Here is a 21519-nt window from a genome sequence, read left to right on the forward strand (position 1 = left end):
GAGCGTGGATACTAGTCAGCATGTTTGAGGAAGCAGAAGATGATGCAAACAAACTTTATTATTATTGTGATGGTCGCATATGTGTTTACGACAGTACACATACACAGTTTAAGTCAAGCATGCTTGTGAACTGGCTTGATGTGAAGTAATAGGAATATGGTGAACTGTTACATCGTTTGCTTATTGAAAGAGATTCTGTATCATGGCCAGCAATATCTAGTAAAGACTAATGACCACACCCAGTAAGTAACATGATATATGTTTTTGTATTACTATGCGCACCTTAGTGTTTAAAAGTTTAAACTGTGTGCAGTGATATATATTGAACAAAATTAGAACAAATTTATGGTCAACCTAGACTGAAATTGATATGTATCTGTCATTAGTGAACACAATAATAAGTTTGGTGTGCCTTGTTTGTATGAACATGCGACATGCAAATGTGTAATTGTTTTAGAATTACAGTGCTGTTTGTGGATGTGCATGTGAGTGGGCATGAGGTAACATGCTGATGTACAGTATCTGTTACTGTGTATGTCTGCGTGTGCGTGTTTTCCTAAAGCAAGGCAGCTTTAACCATCATTGTTCTCTCTACTGACATTGGAGCTGGGGTGTAGGCGAAGGATCAGGCTGCTTTCCTCAGGGCAGGGTGTGGTTTGACTCCAACCAAATTTCCAAAACAGAGCAAAAAGGAGTGAGAGAGAGAATGATTTGTTTTTTGCAGAGGTAGAGGCTGTGTTGTATGACAAGGTTTCAACACCATCTAGTGTCCACCATTGGGTCCTACAAGATGGACCTACTTTTAAACCTGGTTTGGTAAATGTTTAATTCAGTCAAATATAGAATTTGTCTTAAGGGTGTCTCTACTTGGTGAATATAAAGTGATGTTATTTTGTTGTTTGTCATGATTTTGTCTTAGTGATCATCACTGTGTTTTCTTCATGTAGGAAAACAAAGGTAGAGTTTCCATCACACCAGGGGTTAAAAAGAGGAAAGCAAAAACAAGGTATTTTATGAGTATTTAAAGTCACAATAAATTCCTTGTATTTTCTATATTTCTTCCTGTATAGTTGGATGCAAATGCATACATTCTTTGTAGTTTGTTATTTTTTTTCTTGAACCCATTATTTGGTTATGTTTACAGATGGCTGAAGAGGAAGAAACCAGGGAGGTGCTCTTTCCAGACTGGGAGGGGCCAGACAAAACTGGCTTAACCATTGAACAGACAAGTGGAGGAGAGATCTTCGTCAAGGAGGTGAAAGGAGAGTCGCCTGCTGCACGGTCTGGAAAAGTATATGAAGGTAGTAAATTCCTTTTTTCCTTCTAAATAAGTGTCTTTCATCAAGTCAAAGTAAGAATTGTCCCACCTATGTGTCGACTAATATCCAGTATTCTTAACAGACTTTTTTTTGCTACTGTCTCCACTTAATTCACAGGTGACCAGATTGTGGGCGCCACTATCTACTTTGATAACATGAGCTCAGAAGAAACAGCTGACCTACTGAAGACACTGAACCGCCACAAGGTTGGACTGAAACTACAAAACAAATCCCCTTGCTGCTCGCCTGTGAGCACACCATGTCGTTCACCAATGGGGACATTGACATGGGAGGGGAAGACCAGGTTTGGAGGTTCCAGTCCAGACATCATCCTTGTAAGTTTTTTATTAAGTTGTAAGATATTTGACTTGTTCGTAGGGAACAGAACAAAATACATGGTATAATAACATTTCCATGTTGTGTGCCTTCTTGTTTTTTCTATCAAAAGAGTGGGGATGATGAGGACTATAAGAGAATATACACAAAAAAGATCAAACCAAGGCTGAAGTCTGACGACCTTGCAGAGGGAGTAGATGTTCGCACAGAGCGGCACAGCAGCACAAGCAGCGATGGCAGCACAATTACTACCATCACCCGCCGCATCACTACCTACACTGTGGATATGCCGAGTGGCATAAGTGAGCAACTTGAACTTTCAAGCCCAGAGTTTAAGGGGCTAAGACACGAATCTGGAGATGGCTCTCCTCGTATCAGGATCTCACATGGCAGCCCTTCAGGTAAAGGGGGAGCAGAGGAGGGAGTTTTTGAGTCAAGTAATGTCTCTTACACTGGGCCACACATTAGCTCCACAGAGACACGCTGGGGCAGTGGGGGAGTTAAGACCACAACAATTACAAGAGAGGCAGAAAAAGACAGAGGTACAGGTCTTAGATTTAAAGGGCCAAACTTTGGAATAGGTGGCAGCCAGGGAGGCATTGAGATCTCAAGAGGGAGTGTGGAGCAGGGAGATGGAAGCATTCAGGTGCCAGAAACAAGCATGACACTAAGAGACAGCACAAACACTGGGAGTAGGCATGTTACAGTAGGAGGGTTGGGAGGTGCAGAGGTAACCTCAGCTGATGAGAACGGAGGGTCAATTAGTCTGACTTTACCAGGAAAAGGCATGCAGATTTTGACTACATCAATAGATAAAACACAGGAGGGAGACACTGACACCAGTTTAGGTGAGAGAACAAAGATGACAGTATCTGAAATTACCATCAGTAACTCGCAGGCAAAAGGATCAGGCAGTATTGATATTCCGAATGTCAGACATGGTGGAGGTTCCACAGATATTGATACTGAATTGAGAGGTGGCAGGATCGGAGGATCAGCAGTGTCATTAGGCAATATTGCTTCAGGATATTCCTCAGGGCCAGGCAAGATTTCAGTGACAGGTGTGGATGTTAACCTCACAAATTCAAAGTCCAAAGGTGAGGTTGATGTTAACCTACCAAGCACAAAGGGAGGAATAAAAGCATCTGGAATAGACACAGAAGGTGAAATGTCAAAAATCAAGATGCCTGGTTTTGGAATGAAAGGAATCAAGAGAGAGGGAGCTAGTGTTGAGTTTAAACTCAGTGGTGATGCAGATATATCAGTACCCGTGACACATGAAGAGGTGGAAACACCAGAACAAGACATCAAAGGGACATACATGCAAATCAAAGGTCCAAATGCGAATATTCAAGGACCAGTTATGAATGTGAGCCTCCCAGAGGCAGTAAACCTGAAGGGTTCTAAGGCAGAGGGAAGTTTTGATATAACAGTGCCAAAAACTGAGGGAGAAATAAAGGCACCCAAACTAAACATTAAACAAGGTGTTGTTGAAAGCACTGATGTAAAAATAAAAGGAACCAAACCTGACATTGACATTAAAACAGCTCAAGTTGACATTAAAGCACCAGACCTTGATGGTAGGGCTGCTGATATAAAAACAGAAGGACTGAAATTCAAGATGTCGTCCAAAAAAGGAACTACAATGCCAGATTTGGATATCAATCTGAAAGGATCCAAGCTAAAGGGAGATGTGGCAGTTCCAAAGATTGAGGGAAGAACAACAAAACCTGAGGTTCAGATCAAGGGACAAGAAATTGATACTGAAAGACCTAAAGGTGGATTTGAGGTAAAAATTCCAGGAACTCATATTGAAGGACCTGATGCAAAACTCAAAGGACCAAAACTGAAAATGCCATCCATAAAAGGAACAAAGGTGCCAGATGTCGATATCAAAGTTGAAGGTCCAAGAGCTGAAGGAGATGTGGCTATATCAATGCCAAAGATAGAAGGAGACATAAAAGCACCTGTAGTGGATGTTGAAGTTCCAGATGTTGACACTGAGGTTCACAAAGGAGGATTTAAAGTGCCTAAATTTAAAATTCCATCATTTGGAATAAAGAGTCCAAAAATGGAAGGGCCAGAAGTCGATGTTCATCTACCAAAAGCAGACATTAACGTGAAAGCTCCTGAAGTGGAAATGAAAGGGCAAAATGTTGACATGGAAAGTGTTGGTGGTAATATTAAAGGATCAAAAATCACCGTGTCAGGACCGAAAATCTCAATGCCTGATGTGGATGTAAGTGTCAAAAGTCCAAAACTCAAAAGTGATGTGGACTTGTCAGCTCCAAAGATGGGAAAAATAAAAACACCTGGAGTTGACATCAAAGGTCCAGAGGTTGACATTGAAGGACCAAAGGGTGGATTTGAAACACCTAAGATAAAAATGCCATCATTTAACATAAAAGGTCCAAAAGTGGAGGGGCCAGATGTTGATGTGAACGTGCCCAGAGGAAACATTGATGTGAAAGCACCAGAAGTTGACATTAAAGCTACAGAGATTGACATTGAAGGCCCTGATGCAAACATCAAAGGACCCAAAGTCAAGGCACCAACCATAAAAGGACCAAAGATGCCAGATTTTGACATCAAACTAAGAGGTCCTAAAGTCGAGGGAGATGTGGATGTTTCACTTCCAAAGATTAAAGGAGACATAAAAGCTCCTGAGGTGGACATTGAAGGACCAGAAATTGACATTGACGGCCACAAAGGTGGATTCAAAATGCCTAAATTTAAAATGCCATCATTTGGCATGAAAGGTCCAAAAGTAGAAGGCCCAGAAATTGATGTCAGTATTCCAAAAGCCAGCATTGACGTGAAAGCACCTGATGTTGACATCAAAGCACCAGAGGTTGACATTGAAGGACATAATGCAAAACTCAAAGGACCCAAATTCAACATGCCAACAATTTCAGGACCAAAAATCAATAAGCCTGATGTGGATTTCAATCTAAAAGGTCCAAAACTAAAAGGTGATGTGGATGTGTCAGTTCCTAAGCTAGAAGGAGACATAAAGACACCTGATATTGACATTAAAGGTCCACAGGTTGATATTGAAGGTACAAGAGGTGGATTTGAAATGCCTAAAATCAAAATGCCATCATTTAACATCAAAGGTCCAAAACTGGAGGGTCAAGATGTTGATATAAACCTTCCCAAAGCAAACATTGAATTGAAAGCACCTGATGTTGACATTAAAGCTCCAGAGATTGACATTGAAGGCCCTGATACAAAAATCAAAGGTCCTAAAATGAAGATGCCAACCATAAAAGGACCAAAGATGCCAGATTTTGACATTAAACTAAAAGGCCCTAAAGTCGATGGAGATGTGGATGTTTCACTTCCAAAAGTTGAAGGAGACATAAAAGCTCCTGAGGTGGACATTGAAGGACCAGATGTTGACATTGACGGGCACAAAGGTGGATTCAAAATGCCTAAATTTAAAATTCCATCCTTTGGCATGAAGGGTCCAAAAGTAGAAGGCCCAGATGTTGACGTAAGCCTTCCCAAAGCCAACATTGACATGAAAGCACCTGATGTTGACATCAGTGCACCGGAAGTTGACATTGAAGGACCGAATGCAAAACTCAAGGGAGCCAAATTCAACATGCCAACAATTTCAGGACCGAAACTCTCAATGCCAGATGTGGATTTCAATCTCAAGGGTCCAAAACTCAAGGGTGACGTGAATGTGTCAGCTCCTAAACTAGAAGGAGACATAAAAGCACCTGAAATTGACATCAAAGGTCCAGAGGTTGATATTGAAGGAACAAAGGGTGGATTTGAAATGCCTAAGATCAAAATGCCATCATTTAACATAAAAGGTCCAAAGGTGGAGGGTCCAGATGTTGATATAAACCTCCCCAAAGCAAATATTGATGTGAAAGCACCTGAAGTTGATATTAAAGCCCCAGAAATTGACATTGAAGGCCCTGATGCAAAAATTAAAGGACCTAAAATGAAGATGCCAACCATCAAAGGACCAAAGATGCCAGATTTTGACATTAAACTAAAAGGTCCTAAAGTCGAAGGAGATGTGGATGTTTCACTTCCAAAGATTGAAGGAGACATAAAAGCTCCTGAGGTGGACATTGAAGGACCAGATGTTGACATTGACGGGCACAAAGGTGGATTCAAAATGCCAAAATTTAAAATGCCATCCTTTGGCATGAAAGGTCCAAAAGTAGAAGGCCCAGATGTTGATGTAAGCCTTCCCAAAGCCAACATTGACATGAAAGCACCTGACGTTGACATCAGTGCACCAGAGGTTGACATTGAAGGACCGAATGCAAAACTCAAGGGACCCAAATTCAACATGCCATCAATTTCAGGACCGAAACTCTCAATGCCAGATGTGGATTTCAATCTCAAGGGTCCAAAACTCAAAGGTGACATGGATGTGTCAGCTCCTAAGCTAGAAGGAGACATAAAAACACCTGAAATTCAACATGCCAACAATTTCAGGACCGAAACTTTCAATGCCAGATGTGGATTTCAATCTCAAGGGTCCAAAACTCAAAGGTGACATGGATTTGTCAGCTCCTAAGCTAGAAGGAGACATAAAAACACCTGAACTTGACATCAAAGGTCCAGAGGTTGATATTGAGGGGACAAAGGGTGGATTTGAAATGCCTAAGCTCAAAATGCCATCATTTAACATCAAAGGTCCAAAAGTGGAGGGTCCAGATGTTGATATAAACCTCCCCAAAGCAAACATTGATGTGAAAGCACCTGATGTTGACATTGAAGGCCCTGATGCAAAAATCAAAGGACCCAAAATGAAGATGCCAACCATCAAAGGACCAAAGATGCCAGATTTTGACATTAAACTAAAAGGCCCTAAAGTTGAGGGAGATGTGGATGTTTCACTTCCAAAGATTGAAGGAGACATAAAGGCTCCTGAGGTGGACATTGAAGGACCAGATGTTGACCTTGACGGGCACAAAGGTGGATTCAAAATGCCTAAATTTAAAATTCCATCATTTGGCATTAAGGGTCCAAAAGTAGAAGGCCCAGATGTTGATGTAAGCCTTCCCAAAGCCAACATTGACATGAAAGCACCTGATGTTGACATCTCAGCACCAGACATTGATATTGAAGGGCCGAATGCAAAACTCAAGGGACCCAAATTCAACATGCCGACAATTTCAGGACCGAAACTCTCAATGCCAGATGTGGATTTCAATCTCAAAGGTCCAAAACTCAAAGGTGACATGGATGTGTCAGCTCCTAAGCTAGAAGGAGACATAAAAACACCTGAAATTGACATCAAAGGTCCAGAGGTTGATATTGAAGGGACAAAGGGTGGATTTGAAATGCCCAAGATCAAAATGCCATCATTTAACATCAAAGGTCCAAAAGTGGAGGGTCCAGATGTTGATATAAACCTCCCCAAAGCCAACATTGATGTGAAAGCACCTGATGTTGACATTGAAGGCCCTGATGCAAAAATCAAAGGACCCAAAATGAAGATGCCAACCATCAAAGGACCAAAGATGCCAGATTTTGACATCAAACTAAAAGGCCCTAAAGTCGAGGGAGATGTGGATGTTTCACTTCCAAAGATTGAAGGAGACATAAAAGCTCCTGAGGTGGACATTGAAGGACCAGATGTTGACATTGACGGGCACAAAGGTGGATTCAAAATGCCTAAATTTAAAATTCCATCATTTGGCATGAAGGGTCCAAAAGTAGAAGGCCCAGATGTTGACGTAAGCCTTCCCAAAGCCAACATTGACATGAAAGCACCTGACGTTGACATCAGTGCACCGGAGGTTGACATTGAAGGACCGAATGCAAAACTCAAGGGACCCAAATTCAACATGCCGACAATTTCAGGACCGAAACTCTCAATGCCAGATGTGGATTTCAATCTCAAAGGTCCAAAACTCAAAGGTGACGTGAATGTGTCAGCTCCTAAGCTAGAAGGAGACATAAAAACACCTGAAATTGACATCAAAGGTCCAGAGGTTGATATTGAAGGAACAAAGGGTGGATTTGAAATGCCTAAGATCAAAATGCCATCATTTAACATAAAAGGTCCAAAGGTAGAAGGTCCAGATGTTGATATAAACCTCCCGAAAGCAAACATTGATGTGAAAGCACCCAAAGTTGACATTAAAGCTCCAGAGATTGACATTGAAGGACCTGATGCAAAAATCAAAGGGCCCAAAATGAAGATGCCGACCATAAAAGGACCAAAGTTGCCAGATTTTGACATCAAACTAAAAGGTCCTAAAGTCGAGGGAGATATGGATGTTTCACTTCCAAAGATTGAAGGAGACATAAAAGCTCCTGAGGTGGACATTGAAGGACCAGATGTTGACATTGATGGGCACAAAGGTGGATTCAAAATGCCTAAATTTAAAATTCCATCATTTGGCATGAAAGGTCCAAAAGTAGAAGGCCCAGATGTTGACATAAGCCTTCCCAAAGCCAACATTGACATGAAAGCACCTGACGTTGACATCTCAGCACCAGACATTGATATTGAAGGGCCGAATGCAAAGCTCAAGGGACCGAAATTCAACATGCCAACAATTTCAGGGCCGAAACTCTCAATGCCAGATGTGGATTTCAATCTCAAGGGTCCAAAACTCAAAGGTGACATGAATGTGTCAGCTCCTAAGCTAGAAGGAGACATAAAAACACCTGAAATTGACATCAAAGGTCCAGAGGTTGATATTGAAGGGACAAAAGGTGGATTTGAAATGCCTAAAATTAAAATGCCATCATTTGGATTCAAAGGACCAAAAGTGGAAGGTCCAGATGTTGATATAAACCTCCCTAAAGCAAACATTGATGTGAAAGCACCTGATGTTGACATTAAAGCTCCAGAGATTGACATTGAAGGCCCTGATGCTAAAATTAAAGGACCCAAAATGAAGATGCCAACCATCAAAGGACCAAAGATGCCAGATTTTGACATCAAACTAAAAGGTCCCAAAGTTGAGGGAGATGTGGATGTTTCACTTCCAAAGATTGAAGGAGACATAAAGGCTCCCAAGGTGGACATTGAAGGACCAGATGTTGACATTGAAGGTCCAAAAGGAGGATTCAAGATGCCAAAATTTAAAATGCCATCCTTTGGAGTTAAAGGTCCAAATGTTGAAGGGCCAGACATTGATGTAAGCCTTCCAAAAGCTGAAATTGATGTTAAAGCGCCTGAGTTGGACATCAAAGGACCAGAAGTTGACTTTGAGAGTCCTAGTGGTAAAATCAAAGGACCCAAATTCAACATGCCAACCCTTTCCGGACCGAAACTCTCAATGCCAGATGTGGATTTCAATCTGAAAGGCCCCAAACTCAAAGGTGATGTTGATGTGTCAGTTCCAAAGATAGAGGGAGATATTAAAACACCCAAGATTGACATCAAAGGTCCAGAGGTCGATATTGAGGGTCCTAAAGGTGGATTTGAGATGCCAAAAATCAAAATGCCATCATTTGGCATGAAAGGTCCAAAGGTAGAAGGCCCAGATGTTGATATAAATCTTCCCAAAGGCAACATTGACATGAAAGCACCTGACGTTGACATCAGTGCACCAGAGGTTGACATTGAAGGGTCAAATTTAAAACTCAAAGGACCCAAATTCAACATGCCTACAATTTCGGGACCAAAAATATCCATGCCAGATGTGGATTTCAATTTGAAAGGTCCTAAACTTAAAGGAGATGTGGATGTGACAGTTCCAAAAATTGAGGGAGACATAAAAACACCTGAGGTTAAGCTCAAAGGTCCCAACGTTGACTTGGAATCACAAGGGGAATTTTCTGGGCCCAGGATCAAGTTACCAACAACATCTGGACCGAAAATGTCATTGCCAAATGTTGATATCAACCTGAAGGGGCCAAAATTGAAAGGTGATTTGAAAGGGGATGTTCAACTGCCAAAAGCTGAACTTGAGGGCCCAGATGTTACAGTTGATGTTCCTGAAATTGGGACAAAGAAAACTAAATTTAAAATGCCAAAGTTTGGATTTAAGGGTCCCAAAGTAAAGGCCCCAGAAACTGATGTGAAATTGGTACAAGGGGATATGAACATCAAGGGAAAAACTGGTAGCTCTGAAGGTCTTGATGTTGACCTAGGACTGACTGGTCCCAAAACCAAAGGATCCAAATTCAAGATGCCAAAGTTTGGATTCAAAGGACCAAAGGCTGAAATGCAAGAAGTTGATCTCAATCTTCCCAAAGCTGGCATTAACATAAAAACACCCGATGTTGACATTGAGGGACCAGATGTTAAAATTGAGAGTCCTGATGGCAAAGTCAAAGGAGCAAAACTCAAAATGCCAAGTATTTCTGGACCAAAGATTTCCATGCCAGATGTGGATTTCAATTTGAAAGGTCCCAAAATTAAAGGTGATGTGGATGTGACAGTTCCAAAGATTAAAGGGGACATAAAAGCACCTGAAGTTGACATCAAAGTTCCAGAGGCTGAAATTGAAGGACTACAAGGGGGATTTGAAATACCAAAAATAAAAATGCCATCCTTTGGCATTAAGGGTCCCAAAATGGAGAGTCCTGAAGTTGATATTGATCTTCCAAAAGCTGATGTTAAGGTGGAGTCACCTGAGATTGACATTAAAGGACAGAGTATTGACGTTGAAGGCCCTGATGCAAAATTGAAAGGACCCAAATTAAAGTTGCCATCCTTATCGGCTCCCAAGATGCCAGACTGGGAAATCAATCTGAAAGGACCAAAACTGAAGGGAGATGTGAATGTGAAGGGTCCCAAGATTGAGGGAGACATAGAAGCTCCTAAAGCAGACATTGAAATTCCAGAGGTTGACTTGGAGGGTCCTAGTGGTAAAATCAAGGGACCAAAATTCAAAATGCCAACTATCTCAGGACCTAAGATCTCTATGCCAGATGTGGATTTCAATCTAAAAGGTCCCAAACTCAAAGGTGATGTGGATGTGTCAGTTCCAAAGATAGAAGGAGACATGAAAGGACCTGAGATTGACATCAAAGGTCCAGAGTTTGACATTGAAGGTCCAAAAGGTGGATTTGAGATGCCTAAAATCAAAATGCCGTCATTTGGATTCAAAGGTCCTAAAGTCGAGGGTCCAGACATTGATATGAATCTCCCCAAAGCAAATATTGATGTCAAGGCACCTGAAATTGACATGACAGGGCCAGAATTTGATGTTGAATGCCCTGACGCAAAACTCAAAGGACCCAAATTTAAGCTCCCCTCCATTTCCGGACCCACGATGCCAGATTGGGATATTAGTCTGAAAGGGCCCAAGATAAAAGGAGATGCTGACGTATCAGTTCCAAAGATCGAGGGTGACATCAAAGCTCCCAAGGTGGACATTGAAGGACCAGATTTTGATATTGAGGGCCACAAAGGAGGATTTAAAATGCCTAAGTTCAAAATGCCATCCTTTGGAGTTAAGGGTCCAAATGTTGAAGGGCCAGAAGTTGATGTCAGCCTCCCAAAAGCTGATATTGATATTGAAGCCCCTGAATTGGATATCAAAGGACCAGAAGTTGAGTTTGAGAGGCCTAGTGGCAAGATCAAAGGAGCCAAATTCAACATGCCATCCATTTCCGGACCGAAAATCTCAATGCCAGATGTGGATTTCAATCTGAAAGGTCCAAAACTCAAAGGTGACATGGATGTGTCAATTCCAAAGATAGAGGGAGACATAAAAACACCTGAAATAGACCTTAAGGGTCCACAGGTTGATATTGAAGGTCCAAAAGGTGGATTTGAGATGCCTAAAATCAAAATGCCATCATTTGGATTCAAAGGACCCAAAGTGGAAGGTCCAGATGTAGATATAAACCTTCCCAAAGCCAACATTGATGTGAAAGCACCTGAAGTTGACATTGAAGGTCCTGATGCAAAAATCAAAGGACCCAAATTTAAGCTTCCCTCCATTTCCGGACCATCAATGCCAGATTGGGATATAAGCCTGAAAGGGCCAAAGATAAAGGGGGATGTGGATGTGTCAGTTCCAAAGATCGAGGGTGACATCAAAGCACCCAAAGTCGACATTGAAGGACCAGATATTGACCTCGAGGGGCACAAAGGAGGATTCAAAATGCCTAAATTTAAGATGCCATCCTTTGGAGTTAAAGGCCCAAATGTTGAAGGGCCAGACATTGATGTCAGCCTCCCAAGAGCTGATATTGATGTTAAAGCCCCTGAATTGGATATCAAAGGACCAGAAATTGACATTGAGAGTCCTAGTGGCAAGATAAAAGGACCCAAATTCAACATGCCAACCATATCAGGACCGAAAATCTCAATGCCAGATGTGGATTTCAATCTGAAAGGTCCCAAACTCAAAGGTGACATGGACATTTCAATTCCAAAGATAGAGGGAGATATAAAAACACCTGAAATCGACATTAAAGGTCCACAGGTTGATATTGAAGGTCCAAAAGGTGGATTTGAGATGCCTAAAATCAAAATGCCCTCATTTGGATTCAGAGGACCAAAAGTGGAGGGTCCAGACATTGACATTAACCTCCCAAAAGCAGACATTGACCTGAAGGGACCTGAAGTTGATATCAAAGGACCAGAATTCAATGTTGAAGGTCCTGATTCAAAATTGAAAGGACCCAAAATCAAACTGCCATCAATATCAGGACCAAAGTTGCCAGATTGGGATATCAATCTGAAAGGGCCCAAAATGAAAGGAGATGTTGATATGTCACTTCCAAAGATCGAGGGTGACATAAAGGCTCCCAAAGTTGACATTGAAGGACCAGATTTTGACATTGAGGGACCCAAAGGAGGATTTAAAATGCCTAAATTCAAAATGCCATCCTTTGGAGGTAAAGGTCCGAATGTTGAAGGGCCAGAAATTGATGTTAACCTTCCAAAAGCTGATGTTGATATTAAAGCCCCGGAATTGGATATCAAAGGACCTGATGTAGACATTGACAGCCCAAGTGGTAGATTCAAAGGACCCAAATTCAACATGCCAACCATTTCTGGACCAAAACTCTCAATGCCAGATGTTGATTTTAATCTGAAAGGTCCCAAACTCAAAGGTGATGTGGATGTGCCAGTTCCAAAGATAGAGGGAGACATCAAAACACCTAAGATTGATATTAAAGGTCCAGAGGTTGATATTGAAGGTCCAAAGGGTGGATTTGAGATGCCAAAAATCAAGATGCCGTCATTTGGATTCAAAGGTCCAAAAGTGGAGGGTCCAGACATTGATATTAATCTCCCCAAAGCAAACATTGATGTTAAGGCACCTGAGATTGACATGAAAGGGCCAAATGTTGAAATTGAATGCCCTGATGCCAAACTCAAAGGACCCAAATTCAAGCTTCCATCCATATCAGGACCCACAATGCCAGATTGGGATATCAATCTGAAAGGTCCCAAAATGAAGGGTGATGTTGATATGTCACTTCCAAAGATCGAGGGTGACATAAAGGCTCCCAAAGTTGACATTGAAGGACCAGATTTTGACATTGAAGGCCACAAAGGAGGCTTTAAAATGCCTAAGTTCAAAATGCCATCCTTTGGGGGAAAAGGTCCAAAACTTGAAGGGCCAGAAATTGATGTCAGCCTCCCAAAAGCTGATATCGACCTGAAAGCCCCTGAAATGGATATCAAAGGACCAGAGGTTGAGTTTGACAGTCCTAGTGGTAAAATCAAAGGACCCAAATTCAACATGCCAACCCTTTCCGGACCGAAAATCTCAATGCCAGACGTGGATTTCAATCTGAAAGGTCCCAAACTCAAAGGTGATGTGGATGTGTCAGTTCCAAAGATAGAGGGAGATATAAAAACACCTGAGATTGACATTAAAGGTCCAGAGGTTGATATTGAAGGTCCAAAAGGTGGATTTGAGATGCCTAAAATCAAAATGCCGTCATTTGGATTCAAAGGACCAAAAGTGGAGGGTCCAGACATTGATATCAATCTCCCCAAAGCAAATATTGATGTCAAAGCACCTGAGATTGACATGAAAGGGCCAGATGTTGAAGTTGAATGCCCTGACGCCAAACTCAAAGGACCCAAATTCAAGCTTCCATCCATATCTGGACCCACAATGCCAGATTGGGATATTAGTCTGAAAGGTCCCAAAATGAAGGGTGATGTTGATATGTCACTTCCAAAGATCGAGGGTGACATAAAGGCTCCCAAAGTCGATATTGAAGGACCAGATTTTGACATTGAGGGACCCAAAGGAGGATTTAAAATGCCTAAGTTCAAAATGCCATCCTTTGGGGGAAAAGGTCCAAAACTTGAAGGGCCAGAAGTTGATGTTAGCCTCCCAAAAGCTGATATTGACCTCAAAGCCCCTGAATTGGATATTAAAGGACCAGAAGTTGAGTTTGAGAGTCCTAGTGGCAAGATCAAAGGACCCAAATTCAACATGCCAAGCATTTCAGGGCCGAAAATCTCAATGCCAGATGTAGATTTCAATCTGAAAGGCCCCAAGTTCAAAGGTGATGTGGATGTGTCAGTTCCAAAGATAGAGGGAGATATAAAAACACCTGAAATCGACATCAAAGGTCCACAAGTTGATATCGAAAGTCCGAAAGGTGGATTTGAGATGCCTAAAATCAAGATGCCGTCATTTGGATTCAAAGGTCCTAAAGTGGAGGGTCCAGATTTTGATGTTAATCTCCCCAAAGCAAATATTGATATCAAAGCACCTGAAGTTGACATTAAGGGACCTGAAGTTGAAGTTGAATGTCCTGATGCAAAACTGAAAGGACCCAAATTCAAGCTTCCCTCCATATCTGGACCAACAATGCCAGATTGGGATATTAATCTGAAAGGGCCCAAAATAAAGGGAGATGTGGATGTGTCAGTTCCAAAGATCGAGGGTGACATCAAAGCTCCCAAGGTGGACATTGAAGGACCAGATTTTGAGATTGAAGGCCACAAAGGAGGCTTTAAAATGCCTAAGTTCAAAATGCCATCCTTTGGGGGAAAAGGTCCAAAACTTGAAGGGCCAGAAATTGATGTCAGCCTCCCAAAAGCTGATAGCGACCTCAAAGCCCCTGAATTGGATATCAAAGGACCAGAGGTTGAGTTTGACAGTCCTAGTGGTAAAATCAAAGGACCCAAATTCAACATGCCAACCATTTCTGGACCGAAAATCTCAATGCCAGATGTGGATTTCAATCTGAAAGGTCCCAAACTGAAAGGTGATGTGGATGTGTCTGTTCCAAAGATAGAAGGAGACATAAAAACACCTGAGATTGACATTAAAAGCCCAGAGCTTGATATTGAAGGTCCAAAAGGTGGATTTGAGATGCCAAAAATCAAAATGCCGTCATTCGGATTCAGAGGACCAAAAGTGGAGGGTCCAGACGTTGATATTAATCTTCCAAAAGCAAATATTGATGTTAAGGCACCTGAAATTGACATGAAAGGGCCAAATGTTGAAATTGAATGCCCTGACGCTAAACTCAAAGGACCCAAATTCAAGCTTCCATCCATATCAGGACCCACGATGCCAGATTGGGATATCAATCTGAAAGGGCCCAAAATGAAAGGAGATGTTGATATGTCACTTCCAAAGATCGAGGGTGACATAAAGGCTCCCAAAGTCGACATTGAAGGACCAGATTTTGACATTGAGGGCCACAAAGGAGGATTTAAAATGCCTAAGTTCAAAATGCCATCCTTTGGGGGTAAAGGTCCAAAACTTGAAGGGCCAGAAATTGATGTCAGCCTCCCCAAAGGTGATATTGACCTCAAAGCCCCTGAATTGGATATCAGGGGACCAGAAATTGACATTGAGAGTCCTAGTGGCAAGATCAAAGGACCCAAATTCAACATGCCAACCATTTCAGGACCGAAAATCTCAATGCCAGATGTAGATTTCAATCTCAAAGGTCCCAAACTCAAAGGTGATGTGGATGTGTCAATTCCAAAGATGGAGGGAGACATAAAAACACCTGAGATTGACATTAAAGGTCCACAGGTTGATATTGAAGGTCCAAAAGGGGGATTTGAGATGCCAAAAATCAAAATGCCATCATTTGGATTCAAAGGTCCAAAAGTGGAGGGTCCAGATGTTGACATCAATCTCCCCAGAGCAAATATTGATGTTAAGGCACCTGAGATTGACATGAAAGGGCCAGAGATTGATGTTGAATGCCCTGATGCAAAAGTCAAGGGTCCTAAATTCAAGCTTCCATCCATATCTGGACCCACCATGCCAGATTGGGATATTAATCTGAAAGGGCCTAAAATAAAGGGAGATGTGGATGTGTCAGTTCCAAAGATCGAAGGTGACATAAAAGCTCCTAAAGTTGACATTGAAGGACCAGATGTTGACCTAGATGGTAACAAAGGAGGATTTAAAATGCCTAAATTCAAAATGCCATCCTTTGGAGTTAAAGGCCCAAATCTTGAAGGGCCAGAAGTTGATGTCAGCCTCCCAAAAGCTGAAATTGATATGAAAGCCCCTGAATTGGATATCAAAGGACCAGAAGTTGAGTTTGACAGTCCCAGTGGCAAAATCAAAGGACCCAAATTTAACATGCCATCCATTTCTGGACCAAAAATCTCAATGCCAGATGTGGATTTTAACCTTAAAGGTCCCAAACTCAAAGGTGATTACGATGTTTCAGTGCCAAAGATAGAGGGAGAAATGAAAGCACCTGAGATTGACATTAAAGGACCCCAGGTTGATATTGAAGGTCCAAAAGGTGGATTTGAGATGCCTAAAATCAAAATGCCATCATTTGGGATCAAAGGTCCCAAATTTGAGGGTCCAGATGTTGACATAAACCTCCCTAAAGGAAACATTGATGTTAAGGGACCAGATGTTGACATTAAGGGGCCAGAGGTTGATGTTGAAGGACCTGATGCCAAAATCAAAGGACCCAAAATCAAATTGCCATCAATATCCGGACCAAAGCTGCCAGATTGGGATATCAATCTGAAAGGGCCAAAAATCAAGGGAGATGTTGATATGTCAGCTCCAAAAATCGAGGGTGACATAAAGGCTCCCAAGCTTGACTTTGAAGGACCAGATGTTGATATTGAGGGTCCCAAAGGAGGATTTAAAATGCCTAAATTTAAAATGCCATCTTTTGGGGTGAAAGGTCCAAATGTTGAGGGGCCAGAAATTGATGTCAGCCTCCCGAAAGGTGATATTGATGTTAAAGCCCCTGAATTTGATATCAAAGGACCAGAAGTTGAATTTGAAAGTCCTAGTGGCAAGATCAAAGGACCCAAATTTAATATGCCAACCATTTCCGGACCAAAAATGTCAATGCCAGATGTGGATTTCAATCTGAAAGGTCCAAAACTCAAAGGTGATGTTGATGTGTCAGTTCCAAAGATTGAAGGAGACATAAAAGTACCTGATGTTGACATCAAAGGTCCGGCAGTTGATATTGAAGGACCAAAGGGTGGATTTGAAATGCCTAAAATCAAAATGCCATCACTGAACATTAAAGGTCCAAAGGTCGAGCGTCCAGATATTGACATAAACCTTCCAAAAACTAACATCGATGTGAAAGCACCTGAGATTGACATGAAAGCTCCAGAAATTGACATTGAAGGCCCTGGGGCAAAAATCAAAGGACCCAAAATGAAGATGCCAACCATAAAAGGACCAAAGATGCCTGATTTCGATATCAATCTAAAAGGCCCGAAACTCAAAGGTGATGTTGATGTGTCAGTTCCAAAGATTGAAGGAGACATAAAAACACCTACCATTAACATCAAAGGTCCAGAGGTTGATGTGGAAGGACCTAAGGGTGGAATTGAAATGCCTAAAATCAAAATGCCATCACTTAACATCAAAGGTCCAAATGTGCAGGGTCCAGGCTTTGACATCAACCTTCCCAAATCTAACATCAACACTGAAGCTCCTGATCTTGATGTAAACCTCAAAGGGCCTAAAATTAAAGGGGAGATTGATGCTTCTTTTCCCAAAATGGAAGGTGATATGAAAGGTCCAAATGCTAACATTAAAGTACCATCCATCTCCATGGAAGGTGGAAAGACAGGTGTTACATTTCCTAAATTCAAAGGTCCTAAGTTTGGAATGAAATACCCAGAAGTGGAGGGAACGGCACCCATGTTCAGTGTGGGAGCAAAAGGTCCTAAAACACAAGTACATATCCCAGATACTGAAGCAAGTCTGGATGCCCCTGATGTTGACATCAATGTAAAGGGGAAAAAGGGGAAATTTAAACTTCTTAAAGTGAAAGGAAAGGCAAAGAAACCTGATCTTGACATAGACATGCCAGCAGCTGACCTGGATGTAGACACACCCAATATTCATGTTAAAAGAACAAAGGTAAAGAAGCCTCTTTTTGGCAAGCTTCATTTTCCTGATGTGGAATTAGATATCAAATCACCAAAAGTGAAAGGCGAGGGGTCTTTCTCAGAGGGACTGAAATCACCTGACATAGATTTGTCATCTGCTAGTCTGAATGCTAGTATTGACAGTCCAGATGTTAGTTTGAAAGGGTCAGATGTAAAATTAAAGACTCCTCATATTAAAATGCCAAATGTGAAAGGTGGTGCAGAGATTGATGCAAGTGTTTCAGGGGGCAGTGTCATTGGTGGCCTTCAATACCCAGAGGGTACAGTAACATTTCCAAAAATGAAGGTACCAAAATTCGGTATTGCTCTGCCTCAGCTTGAAGGCCAAGAAGGTAGAGGAAATGTTGAATCAGAACTTTCAGCCAGTGGGGGAATAAACATACAGTCTCCATCTATTAGCTGTCAAGCCAGTTCACAAAATATTGAGGTTCCCAGTCCAGAGCTGAGGCACAGTGAAGGAAAAGTAAAGGTAAAGATGCCAAAATTGTTTGGCAAATCAAAAGCAAAGGGCAGTAGTTCAGGTGACCTTCGGGGACCAGAGTTAGAATTGAGTACTAGTGGAAAAGGCAGTAAGGTCTCCAAAGACCTAAGTGTACACACAGGGGAACTGAAAGTTGGGAAATTGGAATTAGAGGGTGATCCTGGACTCAGTGTGTCAACTAAAGGCAAGTCAGCCTCACTGGATCTATTCAAGAAATCAAGGCATCGGTCTTCTTCTCTGAGTGATGAAGGTGGGCTTGCAGTCAGTTCTCCTTCAACTCACTTAGAAGCTGAGGGTGGTGACATTTCATTAGATCTAGGAGCAAGCAAAGGAAAGAAAGGCAAGCTGAAGTTTGGCACTTTTGGAGGTTTTGGTTCAAAGTCAAAGGGCTCATATGAAGTGACACTTGGTGAGGACAGAGAAGCAGGAGCGGAGGGAAGTGCAAGTGTTTCTCTACCCTCTAAAAAGTCGAGATTGTCTTCATCTTCCAGCAGTGACAGTGGTTCAAGAGGTGGTTTTAGGTTCCCAAGAGTTGAACTATCTGTTTCACCAAAAAAATGATTAACTATAAGGCAAATTAAACTCTCTCATGTACACTCAAATGTGTCCTCCTAATAAAAAATCTTAAAACTTGTCTCTTTCAAACCTGAGGGGACATACACAGTCATCTCAATGTCGTTAACCACGAGTAATTCATTTTTTCAGTAATTAGACAGGAGGGCATGAGATTGTTTAAAATCCCTTAAAACTGTAAATAAGATTAATTTGTATTGTAATAATAAATATTGTTTTTTTGTACATAGTCCAGATTTATTGAAAATATGCCATCTTACCAAATATTCACCAATAGTTTATTACAGGGTTTGCCATTTTGTCCTATTTCATTCTTTTAAATGAATGTTGTTAATGAACAGGTGTGGTATATTTTTATCCAAGGGTCTATTGCACAGAAAAGATAGTTACAATAGTTATTTTGAAGGAAAATGTTGTTTATACACCAGACACAAATATAGACAGTCACCACTTTTTTATGTATGAAATTATTTTATTTTCAAGCTTTAATATTATGTAATCAGTGCAGGAGCATATATATGCAACATAGAGCTGACCCTGTCTAACACATTCTAAAGAGTGATGGTGTTGTAGATACCAAAATTGCAAAGACAATCACTGTTTGGAAATTATCAACTCTCTAAAATGCTGTCAGTACTTCCTGTTTATTTTAAGAAAATGTATTCACCCTTAAAATCTATGCCATTTACCAAAAATAAGCATTTGCTTCATTTGTTTTAAACATATTTTGCTTCCTAATCCTGTCATTTTCATTCTTACCTGTTTTATGATCCTCTGTATTTTATTTCCTTTGTCACTCTGTCTTTGTACACACTCCTTATGAATATGTAAACAATGTCACAAATAAACAGTCACTTTTTCATGTTATTTTGTTTGCAAACAAAACCTGCGTTGATAGAGAGTTGCATAGTTTTGATCAGATATGATGGAAATAGAACATGATTCTTTGGGTCTATTCTTTTGTGTGCATTCTGCCGAATAAAATAAATAAAAAGATTTATAGAATTTATAATGTTTCTTAAATCAGTATTTGCCAGTTCCTTAATTACATGATATGATATGATATGACATGACATGACATGACATGACATGATATATGAAATTATATGATATGATATGGACAACACTTTTTCCATATCTATTTCCATGTTACAGTAATCCTATCCAAATATTCATAATTCATTAATGTCCTACACATTGCTCAACTGCATTACCTTGAAAGGTTTCCCATGTCTGTAAGGCCATTATGTTTTCACATTTATTTCAATGAAAATTGTTTGCAGTGGTGAAGTAGGCATTTGGATTACTACTTGTTTTTGATTATGATGTACTCATTAGGAGTCATCCATCAATTCATCTGACAAGAGTTATCATTTGTTTTTTTGAGGCTTGTCACTGGTATTAAGATGTTCACCACTGAGTCACAAGCATAAAAGCTAACACTGGATACAGGGATACATAGTGAAAAGTTAATGACAAGAAACACCAATGGGCTGAATAACTCGACTTGTAAAAAAAATGAAGATACATTTTGTCACAGTTTATATATATATGCAGTACATTCATAGAGCAAGGCACCCAGAGGGGTTGCATCTGTCATAAAGAGAAGTTGAAAATAACTATGATGAGTGGGGCCAGATCTATTGCAAGATGTTTTTTAAGGATATGTTCTTAGATAACCTGTTTTAGTCACAAGCATGAAACTGAAGTTATCACGTTCAGCTAGCAGTTTTTTTTTTCTGATGGTGATTGTCTTAATTGAATATATGGACTATCAGTGAAAGAAAAGCTCATATAAAGGGCATTTGGGCAATGAAGACATCTATATCTACGACATGTTGGTAAAATTATAGGTTGGAATGGTTAAAAATAGAACAACAAAAAAATACAAAATGCAAAATATCTGTAACCTCACCTGGTGGTTTCTGAAAGGAGTTGTCATCTTTGTGCAGTGAAGTTTCATATTTGGGTATAGCAGGGGAAACCATATAGGCCTGTGCCTAATATGTACAGTTGAACTTACCATTTAGTATGTTGTATCACTGCCAGGAAACCAAGTGGTCAATCTTCTACTTAGATTTGAATCCACATATTCTATGGTAATGAAATGACAACAAGATTAGCAAGTATTTAGTTGAAAAACATGTTTTTAATTATCCCATGAACTTTACCAAATTTATAAACCTTCTTTAAGGCCAGGGCATTGCAGATAATAAATAACCAGGGTGTCAGCAGTGTTGTCCCTGCAAGTGAGCTTAACTTCCAGCCATTGTATCTATCATTTCAGTCATGTACGTGGGTGTGACCAATGACAAAAGCTGGGGTTTGTCAAGCAGGGACGAAAGCATCTTAATTCGGAGGTTTGCGCATGAGCATTGAGGATAATCCTGGGATCTTTGACTGGTGATTAGCGTTAGCCAAAGTGTGCTTGTCAAGATCCCCTTGACTCAGCTTCCATCTTTCTGAGATCAGTAATGATATTGCACACATAATGGGCACGCGCAGACTTGTGTGGAAACTTGCAGCAGTAGCAG

The 21519-nt window shown here is 40.9% G+C and overlaps 1 protein-coding gene across 1 annotated transcript in view; it reads left to right on the forward strand.

Moving 5' to 3' along the window:
- ahnak (AHNAK nucleoprotein) overlaps positions 1 to 19994 on the forward strand; it is a 31636-nt gene extending 11642 nt beyond the window's left edge. Inside the window, 5 exon segments of the mRNA XM_022760134.1 lie at positions 948 to 1006; positions 1145 to 1301; positions 1437 to 1654; positions 1768 to 6092; positions 6094 to 19994. Of these exon segments, the coding sequence (XP_022615855.1) occupies positions 1145 to 1301; positions 1437 to 1654; positions 1768 to 6092; positions 6094 to 18973 (17580 nt within the window). The 5' untranslated portion in view covers positions 948 to 1006 and the 3' untranslated portion in view covers positions 18974 to 19994.
- Positions 19995 to 21519: the final 1525 nt, after the last annotated feature.

This window comes from Seriola dumerili, unplaced genomic scaffold (genome assembly GCF_002260705.1).
Source record: "Seriola dumerili isolate Sdu_G_001 unplaced genomic scaffold, Sdu_1.0 BDQW01000331.1, whole genome shotgun sequence".
Lineage (NCBI taxonomy): Eukaryota > Metazoa > Chordata > Actinopteri > Carangiformes > Carangidae > Seriola > Seriola dumerili.